At 36.5% G+C, this 12014-nt stretch overlaps 3 protein-coding genes across 5 annotated transcripts; 1 reads left to right on the top strand and 2 right to left on the bottom strand.

Annotated features, from left to right (window-relative positions):
- Positions 1-189: 189 nt before the first annotated feature.
- LOC145237935 (uncharacterized) lies at positions 190-2295 on the bottom strand. 2 transcript variants are annotated; one of them, XM_080100937.1, is made up of 7 exons: positions 2006-2295; positions 1863-1948; positions 1474-1679; positions 1245-1413; positions 820-994; positions 586-748; positions 190-433 (listed from the first exon to the last, which is right to left on the bottom strand). In XM_080100937.1, the coding sequence occupies exons 1-7, from the start codon at positions 2036-2038 to the stop codon at positions 285-287; spliced, it is 981 nt and encodes a 326-aa protein (XP_079957063.1). In that variant the 5' UTR covers positions 2039-2295; the 3' UTR covers positions 190-284. The 2 variants fall into 2 exon arrangements, with proteins under 2 accessions (XP_079957063.1, XP_079957062.1); XM_080100936.1 differs by having other exon boundaries at positions 1863-2295.
- Positions 2296-2352: 57 nt separating this feature from the next.
- Positions 2353-7103, bottom strand: LOC145237933 (uncharacterized). Of its 2 annotated transcripts, XM_080100934.1 has the most exons (13): positions 6848-7089; positions 6236-6395; positions 5978-6150; positions 5653-5760; positions 5448-5591; positions 5215-5382; positions 4868-5027; positions 4643-4782; positions 4271-4378; positions 3985-4113; positions 3708-3793; positions 3322-3366; positions 3053-3118 (listed from the first exon to the last, which is right to left on the bottom strand). In XM_080100934.1, exons 1-12 carry the CDS (start codon positions 7022-7024, stop codon positions 3336-3338), a joined length of 1584 nt encoding a protein of 527 aa, XP_079957060.1. In that variant the 5' UTR covers positions 7025-7089; the 3' UTR covers positions 3053-3118; positions 3322-3335. The 2 variants fall into 2 exon arrangements, with proteins under 2 accessions (XP_079957059.1, XP_079957060.1); XM_080100933.1 differs by lacking the exon at positions 3322-3366 and having other exon boundaries at positions 2353-3118; positions 6848-7103.
- A 2906-nt stretch (positions 7104-10009) lies between these two features.
- On the top strand, positions 10010-11840 carry LOC145238934 (uncharacterized). Its single transcript, XM_080102221.1, has 2 exons — positions 10010-10159; positions 10240-11840. The coding sequence occupies exons 1-2, from the start codon at positions 10093-10095 to the stop codon at positions 11748-11750; spliced, it is 1578 nt and encodes a 525-aa protein (XP_079958347.1). The 5' UTR covers positions 10010-10092; the 3' UTR covers positions 11751-11840.
- Positions 11841-12014: the final 174 nt, after the last annotated feature.

The raw sequence follows: 12014 nt of genomic DNA, 5'->3' as shown, positions 1-12014 counted from the left end.
TTTCTTAATGAATAGAATATGAATCGGGCGATCGTAATCCAAGCTGTATTTGACAATTTACAATACCGATAGAATATAGGAAGATTTCTGTGAAATTACCTGTATAACTATGACGAAAAAAAACTATTTCGCATTATAAGTTAGACGCGAAATCTCAAATGAGCCTATATCCGGCTTTCCTTTGCTTGATTCCGCACTATCAATATTTGCAGCTAAGAGGGTGGTTTAATAATACCGCGAGGCGATTATAAATACGAAGTCCATGCAGTGACACTTTTATTTATTTATTTATTTAACTTGACATTAAGATTGACATGTCTTGAGTAGCTGGTTGCTCGAACTTCTAAGTCTTTCCCGAACTTTCTTTTTGCATTTCCGCCAACTCCCAGAACACGAACCATCGTACCACGAACTACGCCATCTTCCTCTCCGTCTACCGAAAAGCAAACTATTAACTAAAAGGCTTGCTTACAATGTTTTTTATATACCGTGTTTGAACCACATTGTGATAACCTAGGTATACTATTAGGCCGCATGAGTCATGAGATTTGCCTACAAAAGAGACCGAAGTAAAATTTTGTTTACCCAATGAAATGTTATTTTGAGAAGTAATCGGTTCTGTTTGGACAGATTGTGAGTCTTTCGATTCATCGTGAAGATCGGAAAGCAATGCAGAACACTTAGCCGAATCCGAAGTTTGCTTGTCTGTGAGACTTCTCAATTCTTCTTTTAATTTTCGTATTTCCTCCTGTACACCAAAAAGATTAGAGAACAGCAGGCCCATCAAGGAAATGTGTAAGTTTACTTGAAATAGAATACCTCGTTCTTATTGTAGCGTTTCTCATTCAGTCGAACTTTTTCTTTGAGTTTGTCAGTTTCAGCCTCTGTCTGGTCAAGCTCCATTTTTTGTTTCTCGTTAATATCATCCAAACGTTTTCCCTCGGCAACTTGCGTTCCACACCGGTCTTGTAATTTTCGAATATCATTTCTTGTTCTGAAAGTACATCATTGTAACCATGCTTTATTCTACGTTGATTTAGCGGTTTGCTTGCGGTAGGAGCTTATTTTGGTCTGTTTTAATATACTTTTTCCTTAAACTGGAAACTTAAATCAAATATAATCTCCAACGCGGTGAGAAAATACCGCGCTTTTGAAAGGAAAATTCTTAATCTACCTTTCTTAATCGACTACTTCCGAGCGCAGACAAGCGGACTACGACGTAGAATTGTATCAAAAAAACTCACTTTTGGACAGCTTCCGAAATTTCTCTTTTCAGTGCAATCTCGTCATCGCGTATTTCTTTTGCTTCTTTGATTTGAAACTTCAGGTTTTCTATTTCTTGGTTCTTTGCATTCAGGTCCTGTTTCGCCTGTTCATTTTTCTTTTTAGTCAGCTCTATTTGTGTAGCTAGGTCTGAAGGAGGTTAGGCTGAATTAAATGGTACTTAGTCATGCTTGGTGATTAATTACATACCTTTGATTTTATCCAATAAACCATGACTTTGAAGTCGAAGATCATTTGTTTCCTGTCTTTTCATTAGAGTTACATCTTCATGCACTTGTGCCTGGGTGGATCGAGCGGTTATTCGATCCCGAATCGCTGCGGTTTCGCGCTGCAGACGAAGATTTTCAGAACGCAAATCGTTTATTGTTCTTTGTGCACGATGTTTCGAAACATACCTAAAATATTTGAAAAACAAACAGTGCAAAGTTTTTTCGACTTTTTGCATGCTTTTCGCTTTTGTATTGCCACAGTTTGATCAACGCAGTTTACGAAAACATTCTAAAATGAAAGTAAAATATAAGCATTTATTTCGTTTGTGCTTCTGTCATAAACTGTTTTGTAGGATGAGTTTGGCAAACCTGTCCAAATGAAGCTGTCTTGACAACTGTTTATTTTCCACTTTAAGTTGGTTCACTTGTTCTCGAAGATCAGCCAAAATAGACATCTTTAAAATATTCGGGTTTAGACGTCTTTTGACAAACAGTGCTACATCTCGTCCTACCTTTTGCGACACAAAAATATCCACCTTCTTCATCTTTCGCTAATCAAACGCTTTCCAAAGAGTATTTTAATTTTCTCAATGTCGACAACGCTCTGTGGAACGTTTTAACGCCAAAATTAATTTGAAGGGCCTCTACCCGGTTTAAGCAGAACATGTTCATGAATTTTTCATAACATTGATATGAAATTCTGCACTCCCTACTTTCCTATGTTGTCTCTGACGACTCGGTTGTACTACAAGTATGACAAAACTGCATCAAAATATGCCTGCAACAGAACAATTACCCCAACTTAGTGCTTTGTTCAATTATTATAAAGACTAAAAAGCAATAACACTGGACAAAGCAGTATACTAAACCACTAGTAATTCTTTTCTTATTATTGAAATCTCCTTGCAAGTAAAACGACCGCGACGATTCGGAGTCATTAAAATCAGATAAAATATAGCGACACATTTAGTGGTTTTTCACACTCAATTTACTAAACCACTATTTATTAATGTTCCAAGAAAACCAAACTACTGTCACAAAAAGAAAAGCACCGGTAGGTTGGTGCTGTAAAATTGTTATTCTGACAACAAATAGTCAGTCAATAACAATATCAGTGATATGTTGATGGAAAAAGTATTATTTTTAAATACAATTGGAGCAATACACCAGGATGATATTTTCTTCATAAAATTTGACAATGGTGTTGTTTATACAGCTATAAAACATAAATTTTTTGATAACATGCTTGTTGCAGGGATCAATTTAGGGCAATAGAATGGTAAAAAACAAAAAGTGGCAAAAATAAAAGCAAAATACAAATTACAACCTGAACAGGTAGTTCTGCAAAGTTGACAGGCATTTAATGCACTACGCATGGTAGGTAACTTTGTTTAAAGATAATTGTTTGAATCACAATAAACACTGTAGTTATTGATGAATTACTAAAAGGTAACTTGCTCACAGTAGGACACATATTTAATCGCATGACAGCCAAGTGCATGACATGGAGTTTAAAATGAATAACTGGTAGGTACAAAAATTATCATCAGTAATCACTGTTGACTGACTGTTCTCGTTTTAATTTTTCCTTCTGCATGTGCTCCAAACTTCCGATCACAAGTTCACTTAAAAGAATGTGTAGAAGGTGAAGTAAATTCTTCACAAGCCATTAAAATATGTGGTGACTTACACATTATAATATTGTATTAGGTACAAAACTACTAAAATTAATTGTATTGGTCTAATAAAATTGTAAAGCACAAAAAACAAAGGCCTTCGAAAAATGGTCAAGTAAGGCCATTCAAATAATTATCCAGTAAGGTCTTACCTGAAGATTGTAATTTAAGAAAATGCAAGCATTGCCATTGTAATACTGAAAGAAATACACATGCAAATGTTAGTGAAATCACTTAAATAGTCAAACATGATTGATCACTGACTGGAAAGTTTTTTGATTATAGCATGACAACCTGGAAGGTTAATGAATTGCAAAAATCAAGCAAATCTTTGACTCAAAGTTTTGATTGGCAAACAACAAATTAAAAACAGCCAATTATGTTTAAAATTTCATGATTCAACATTAAACAAACATAAAATGTGTTAGCAAACTGTGTGTTTCACAAGTTTCAAATCAAAAGCAAGCACCACAAAAATTGAAACCAGAGCAACATGTTAATGATATTGTTACAAATTTGTGCAAAATCTTTTTCATACCTGTAGTTGATTTCTCCATCACCATCTTTGTCCAGCTGATCAAGCAACTGATGCATTTCATCATTCGTCAAAAGGATACCAGCAGTCTACCAAGTAAATATATTTGTAATTGTAAGAAACAAACAATTGCCTCCTTGCCTTATATGGGCATTGACAAAACTTAAACCAGTATCATAAACATTTTATTGCAATTTTCAATGAAGCTTACAAACAGCCCTAAATTTGACATGATTTTTTAGCCTCTTTGATTTTATCTCTAAATTTTCATGTTTATCACCTCCACCCCTTTTTGGAACTCTTCTCTAGTTACAGTCATGCTGTGATCTTCATCAAACTGGTTGAAGAAATCAACAAGACGAAGATTGTTATCCTCAATGTATTGCCTGAGTTTTGACATCGGATCTGCCTGGAGGATTAAAGATCAAATAACAGTATCTGCATTGTGGAATAGTGTTTTGTAAACATCCAGTTTTACAAGCCCTAACATTTTGAAAACATAATGACACTCAAAAAGTTTTAGTTCAAAACACCAGCTTATCCACAAACACCATGTCAAAACCTACCCTTGGTTTGGGCTTTACTTTGTCTGTTTCAGCACCTCCATGGATAATAACGAGTTTGGGTCTTGCTTCTTTAACTTCTTTTTCCAGCTCAACAAAATCTTTATTTACCTGCAATTAACATTTAGGGATTAAAAATAACTACACTATAAACACTGACAGATGCATTTCCATGGTTTCAGAAAAAACATTGAAAGATTAGGACTCTTTCACTAAGGTAGAAGTATTTTCCAATTTTACATCATAAAGCTTTTAGGCAAAAAAGGATCTATATATAGGGAAATTATTACTTAAAAATTTTTTATATTGTTTATTCTACTATACAATAAATGCAAACAAGTTAGTGAAAACAATCAGTCCTGTTAGCTTACTTACAACAACATCTGAAAAGTCAAGATGCTCAATCAGAGATTCAGTGTTTTGCCTTAAAGCAGTGACAATGCCAAATGCTCCAGCACTTTGTATTGGATTTTTGCCGATTTTCAAAATCCTTAGTGTTTGATTTGAAAGTAAACCTGCAACAACAAAAATTTAATTTTGCAAATTATAAAAAAACACCACAGGAAACAGATATGTACGTTTTAAGCTTTTTATATGTACCTTTTGCTAGCAAAACTGCCCCTTCAGTTGATATCCTGTTATTTCTGACATCCAGCTCCTCAAGCACATTGTTGTTTCGAAGGGCATCACCAAGTGCCTTGGCTCCTTCAAGACCCAAGCCATTCCATGAAAGGTTAACAGATTTTAAAAATATGTTTGCCTAAAATATCACAATAATTGTCAGGATGTTTAAGTGTTAAACACAGTTCAGAGCTTATGACGAGTTTTAAAGATATATTTATTGTATTTTGAAAATAATGGCAAATGCCACAGATAAACTAAAATTAACCTGCAAACTGGTGCAAAGATTCTCACATTACTGGCAGTTTCAAAGCTTACTTATTTACCCCAATTCCAGCTGCAATAGCTTCTGCACCAGCACGTCTAAATTGATTCCAACTAAGGTTCAAATCTTTTATGGAGGTGTTTTCTGAAATTGCTGGACCAAACAGTTTACCAGCTTTCTGTCCAAAGTTGTTGTTGCTGAGATCCAACTGTTCTATTTTTTGGGTTGTCTGCAAATAAGGTTTTGTAAATTCCATTTCAAGTGTAAAAATATTTGAAAAAATAAAGCACATACTGTGATAAATTCAGACAATGGAACTGAAGCAGCATCATCAAAATCATTTCCAGACAATGTTACTCGGTTGATAGTAACATTTTCTTGTAGAGTTTCACATATTGCTTTGGCTCCAGCACATTGTAAATGATTATCTGACAAAATCTGCAATCGGCAAATGTATCAGTTATACAAGAATGTTTTAAAACCCACACCATATACTTACCAGCTCAGATATATAGCAGTTTTCAATGAGCATGTCAGATATTGCTATTCCACCCTGGGGATTTAACCAGTTGTCGGAAAGATCCAGTTTTAATATTTTGGTGTTGGACTGAAACAAACAAACAACAAATTTACAAGCCTTTTTCACACACAAAATAATATAGTCAAGTAGTTCAATATGGTAAACCAAAAAAATTTACATGATAAAAAACTAAATATGTATTTTTTTCAGCAAAATGTTTTTGGGCGGTGTACAAAAAGAAAAATCTTCCAATTGACCTTGGTTCCTCAGAAACAAAAAAGGACATACATAACAATTTTCTTACAACAAGTGAAACAGCAATTGCTTTGGCACCAGCTGGTCCCAGACCATGATGTCTCATGATCAGTTCTGAATCCTGCATGTGTCTCAGAAAATATGATACAGGTATAACCCCATACTGCTTGCATGCATCTCTGTAGGTTGTTTTTCCAGTTGCATCATATTCATCTTTGCTCTCTATATTAAAATATAAATATTAAACATACATACTCATTCAACTGCTGTAATCTGTTTAAAATAATAATCCACATTAATAAAATACCTTCAACTTCAAGATCTGTGTCGTAGCCATCATCACTTTTGTCTTCTAGTATTTCAATTTTTACTCTTTCATCTTTTCCAGATCCAGACTTAAACATGGATGAAGCAGTATGTGGTCTGGTGAGGTGAGATGAGTGCCCACTGCCCAGGCGGCTGATTGTCTAAAATATGACAAAAACAGCAATTATGACTTTGCTAAGTAAGTTAATAATAATGAAACAAAGATTGAAATTGAATGTTTGATTTGCTTTAATGTGTCTGATGTAATATTCAATTATAAGTGTGGTATACATAACTAAGCCGACACTAACTATTACTTTTTAACAAAAGATTATCGTATGATAGAACTTATATATAATCCAGACAACAGACTCATGTGCTCTAGCAATTTGCTCTTGCACAATGTGAACATAGAGGCATACCACAGTATAATAATATTGCAAGAAGAAGATGGAATAACAACTACATCTGCATTCTAATTAGACTGTAAGAAAAAACATTGCAAAGTTGAGAGAGCTCAGACTTTTCAGTTTGAAAATTCCAGTGTACGGAAATATAAATTTAAATGTACAAAATTATCTATAAGAATAAAGATTTGCAAAACATTGAAAACCTTTCTGCTGGGTGAAATGCTGCCTCTGCTCTGTGGCCTTGCAGTGGGTGACGCCCTTGTTTCCATGTCAATAGGAGTTGATTCTTCTGGTACATCATCTTCAGTTTGTTTTTCTTCACTCTCCTTATTTTCTTCTGCCATTTCTTGACTTCCTTCGCCTTCTGATGGCTCCGGCATTTTAAATCTCCTAGTTTTTATGTGGTGTACTGTTACAGTTTCTGCTAAAACGGTAAACAGAATTTGTTAAATGCCATATAGCTAGTTTCCACTTTCATGTGTATATGCTAATCAGATACCGGGTAAGTAGGCATTTACATACAGTCTGTAAACACAAATATAGGCTGTTTTAATTTAGATTTGCATACCAACAGGTTCTGGCTTTAAAAATAAGTTAAACAAACACAATTTAGTAAACCAACAACATTTTTTTCATGCTTAAATCACTATGTAAACAAAGCAAATAAAAACTAAGCAGACTTAAAATAGGGAAGTAGAAAATGGTGCATCTTGTTTTTTAATAAAACGTTTTTAAAAAGTAATCTTGGTCGCATCAAAATAAACTTGACTAGGTCGTGTGCATATCGCCGTGGAAACGAACGACCACTTTAACTGTGCCGTTAGCGGATACGCCATGTAGTGACGGCAAATTTCACCACAGAAAGTGACGACAAATGTCGTTAAAGATTCATATTTGTCACAAAAAGCGATTTGACTCACCAAAAAAGGTTACAAAAAACCTTCTTATGACAGCTTTTGTGTGATCGCCCTGCAAAGCTGCTGCGAAAATAATATTTAGTTGGTTAATGCGGCGCATGCATGAAGAGTTTGAGAACCGCTGATCTTGGCCCATTATTCAAATCACTTCATTGCAATAAAAATAGGGAATCAGAGCAACGGCCCAGCTTTATGCCAACGTAATCTGGTCACTGAACGTTTTGTTTTCCCGGACCATGAAAAAAATATGCGCAATTTACTTTACGAAATTTACTTACGCTGTCAAATCTGAAATGCGCCGTCCACTCGAAATAGCACGTTAAGTTGTAAATTGCCTATTTTAGAGTGGGTCTAGTTTAGCGGTTCTTAACCGGGGCCCGTAGCCTATTCTGGGGACCACTGGTGTATGGTCACTATAGAAAGTTAGAAACGTCTGCCAAACGACATTTAGCCACATGGCGTAAACCCCTTTTTTCGTAATGCCACAATTGAGGGTGTGTTGTGTCAACATTGAGCCAACCGAGTATCGTTACATAAATACTTCATTCGACTTGAAGCTAAATATTTTATCAAACTAGAAGAGTGGCTTTCTGATATACTTCCATTTTATACATTCTATATAATATTTATCAATTTACTATACACATTATTTGATCTACACATATGATTGTTTTTGTAAACAAAAACAAATGGGTCCCCACACGCGCGTTTGTGCGGATTTACAGTAAACAAATGTTGCGGTGATTTTTAGATTCTTAAGGACAAATTTTTAGAAAGCATTAACCCAACAATAAAAAAATTGTTCGTATTCTTTTGCACTATTATTGTCATATAATTACAAAAACATTAAAAAACGTAACAAATACTTTAATTTAATCTCTTGCTTTGACCCAGATATTTTCGTCCAAGGTCGGGTTTTGAACACATTATTTTTTGGAAAGCTGTAACAGTTGTGTTAAAGACACTTTAAATTAAAAAACAATTTGCTACAAGTGTACATACATAACAAATTGTTTTTCATTTAACTTTGTTTCGCAAAACGAGTACCATTGACCTGTAGTAACCTCTCAGGGTGCACACGCCAAACGACTGTTTGACCTTTTGACACCGTTTTCAATAGCACGCCGTCCTTAGTGTTCAACAATACCGTTAAGCCTAATTTGTACATGCCTTAAGCATTAACTCCTAAATTGATTGTCAAAAAAAACGCTACGTTATGACGAAAGAAAGTTCTGAACTGTGTTTGTAATACCTACTAGTTGACCTTAAGTAACCCGTGATCATGCGGCAGCAAACCTGACAACGAGCATTTAAAAAACATTTATTTTGCAAAAAAGTCAAGTTCATTTTTTCATGTTTACTTTGATTAACAAAGTTTTGCTTGACATGTACAAAACCGAAGCACGGTTATTAGGTTTAAATCACGTCATAGGTTTAAAACCTTCGCCAAAACCAAAAATTTGAGTGATAACTTAATAACGACATAGCATTGCTGTGCAAAACAGCTGATTTTTAATCACTGAAACGACGTCTCGTAAAACGTCTGTCCGACGTCAAGCTAATCCCTCCCGCTATCGTAAACCAGTGAGTTACTCTCTTGGTACTTCTGCCTACAGTGTCTTTCTTGACCAAACGAGCGTTAGACACATTTACGTTTCGGGGGCCTGTGGGTGAACCGCTGGGTCATTCGGGGTCAAACTTCTAGAGGATCAAGTTCAGTTTGATAACTAACATATGTCCAAATTTGAATAAATTTGAAGCACTCCTTCTTTACCACACGTGTCTCACAAACCAGCGTTAGACAGAAAAAAGAAAAAAGCTTCTTATGCCCAAAGAAAACAAAAAGCATATGTTTCACCAATTTCACGCTTTCAATTTAATAGTTCCGTTTAAACTATTTCGTTTACCAGCATGCTACATTTTGTGGAAGTTTAGGGTGAAGAGGTAGCCTATTTTGATTGTTGTAGATGCATAATAGTTAAAATTAATAAGTAAAGAGGTCATTTAGACACGTTTTGTTGCCCTCGGAGGACAAATTGTTTTTGGGTTTCAAAGACATGTTCTCAAAAATGGGCACGTGTGATTGGTCCACGCAATTGGTGACGTACGAATGGCAAGTCAAAACAATTTTTATGAGGATATTCTTGCTTTGGCAAAATGTGTGCTGTACACGACCTATTCATTTTACAGACACTTTAGCTAAAATAAATAAATAACAATGCTATAAAACAGTGGCATTTGCTGCACACAAGATTGCAATTAGATAACTGAGATAGATTTCACGCGATGAATCATGCTGCCTTGAGGCATAACGATCTTCAAAACCAAACTTCCTCATTAAGAAGTAAACACCTGCGTTTGACAGTTAGAGATGTTGTATAGATGCTAACTTCAGATTTGCAAAAAGGCGCATTACGCCTGAAGCTAAAAAACATGTTGTTGTATAATCTCGCCTTCTCGTTTTTATATACCATTGTTTCTTTTAGCTAGCTGAAGGCATCACGTATTGCCTCTATTAGCTCACATACAGCATGTTTCGCATAATCTGTGTCGGAGTGCTGTTTGTTGCATGTTTGTCTGCAACAGAGGGCAAAACAAGTAAGTAACATTTGGGTTTTCAATGTTTGGATTTTTAATATTTGGATTTTGTATGTCATGAATAACTATGACTTTTTCAGTGTCAAGCCGTTTTTGCAAGCTCAGCAACTTCGGCTGCACGGAGCCAAACAGCTATCGATGTGGATGCAAACTGACAGGAGAAATATTTGCTCGCCAGTTGCTTGAAGACAAATGCATTCCCAAAAGTTGGCTTTGTGACACCGACAATGATTGTGCCGACGGCAGTGACGAAGTAAAATGCGAATGTCCAATCGGTTACTACAAATGCGGCTGTCCACTAGAAGACAGACTATGTACGGAAGGCGCCGGGTGTATTCCTGAAACACAATTGTGTGACGGAGTTTCTCAGTGCACAGACAAAAGCGACGAAATTAACTGCTTTTGTAAATTCGATGAACACGCGTGTGGTTGCTTCGGGTCGAGCTGCACAAATGGGACAGAAATAAATGGATGCATTGACAAACATCTTAGATGCGACGGTTGCAATGATTGTCCTTCAGGCAGCGATGAAGCGAATTGCAAATGCCGCTCGAGTTACATGTACCAGTGCGGCTGCCCTCACTATAACCCCCAATGCTCGACAGGCAAGGAGTGCATATATAATAAGAGAATTTGCAACGGACATAAAGACTGTAAAGACGGAAGCGACGAGCTTGGCTGTGGAAGCTGCCGATCTGACGAATTTTGCTGCGACTCTGGATGTACAGAGTGCGTACATAAAAATCGTGTTTGCGACGGCGTTTCCAACTGTCAGAACAGAAGAGATGAGGACAACTGCTGCTTAAAAACATATTTGGGTTGTTCACTTCGCAACCAGATTCATCCCAATCTTATGCCTAAAATCATTACCCACAGCGAAAGATGCAATGGACATAACGACTGCGGCGACTGGTCTGACGAGCGGAATTGTAACTATATTGACATGCATCAATGCAGTTGCAATATGGGACCAGAGGTGACTTGCAGTGAGGAGTCAGCGGTTCCAATATCTTGGAGATGTGACGGCTATCCTGATTGTCAGGTTGATTCCAGCGACGAAATTTGCGATTGCTTAGTAAATCAATATAGATGCGCATCAAGCGGTGTGTGCGTTTCTGCTGACACCGTGTGCGACGGCAAGAAAGACTGTAGCGATTGGTCTGACGAGTTAAGTTGCGATTGTAAACAGGGTCAGTTCCGATGTGCTTGTTTTGGCGTTGACACAATAACTTGCACAAAGACATTGTGTGTTGACCTAGCAAAAAGGTGCAACGGGATTAACGATTGCGGCGATTGGAGTGATGAAGAGGACTGCAATTGTCCACTTTCTCGACCAAATTCGTGTAATTGCTACTCAGGTGCAAACAAAACTTGCACTGGAAAAGTGGGTTGTGTGTCGGATGGACATTTGTGTGATGGCAAAAATCAGTGCGGGGACTGGAGTGACGAACTTGGTTGCAAATGCGCGACAAATGAATTGCGATGCGGATGCATTCAAGATCCGGATTGCAATGATAGAGGAAGGTGCATCAACAAAAAGCGTCTCAACGATGGAAGGATTGATTGTCCCGATGGAGACGATGAAATGTAAAATGCATTTGAAAACACATCTGCTTAAAATGTATATAAGTTGTCTGCTTGGACAGTATTATACTATCATAACACGTTGCTTTGCGGTGAAGTTTGATGTTAATTATGTTAACCAAAGGATAGAAAGGGCAAAATTAAACAAAACACCATGAGCAACTTCAGTGCCTATATCAGGGGTCTTCAACCTGTTTGGCGAAATCGCCCCTTTTCTGATGCACATGTGACTCACAGTCGCCCCCTTTGATATTGTTATTTGTACAAAAGT

This window comes from Phallusia mammillata, chromosome 7 (genome assembly GCF_965637545.1).
Source record: "Phallusia mammillata chromosome 7, kaPhaMamm4.hap1.1, whole genome shotgun sequence".
Lineage (NCBI taxonomy): Eukaryota > Metazoa > Chordata > Ascidiacea > Phlebobranchia > Ascidiidae > Phallusia > Phallusia mammillata.
This window is presented reverse-complemented; position numbering and strand designations above follow the sequence as displayed.

Bases quoted from the DNA above. Each gene is read 5' to 3' on its own strand.
- LOC145237933 (XM_080100933.1), bottom strand. From the start codon at position 7,024: ATGCCGGAGCCATCAGAAGGCGAAGGAAGTCAAGAAATGGCAGAAGAA. The intron at 6,151-6,235 runs GTATTTTATTAA...ATTTTAATATAG, and splicing joins CACAGATCTTGAAGTTGAAG to AGAGCAAAGATGAATATGAT. The intron at 3,794-3,984 runs GTGATAAACATG...TTTACTTGGTAG, and splicing joins AGTTCCAAAAAGGGGTGGAG to ACTGCTGGTATCCTTTTGAC.
- LOC145237935 (XM_080100936.1), bottom strand. From the start codon at position 2,038: ATGAAGAAGGTGGATATTTTTGTGTCGCAAAAGGTAGGACGAGATGTA. The intron at 1,680-1,862 runs GTTTGCCAAACT...CAAATATTTTAG, and splicing joins AGACAGCTTCATTTGGACAG to GTATGTTTCGAAACATCGTG. The intron at 434-585 runs GTAAACAAAATT...GCTTTTCGGTAG, and splicing joins TCAAAATAACATTTCATTGG to ACGGAGAGGAAGATGGCGTA.
- LOC145238934 (XM_080102221.1), top strand. From the start codon at position 10,093: ATGTTTCGCATAATCTGTGTCGGAGTGCTGTTTGTTGCATGTTTGTCT. The intron at 10,160-10,239 runs GTAAGTAACATT...TGACTTTTTCAG, and splicing joins TGCAACAGAGGGCAAAACAA to TGTCAAGCCGTTTTTGCAAG.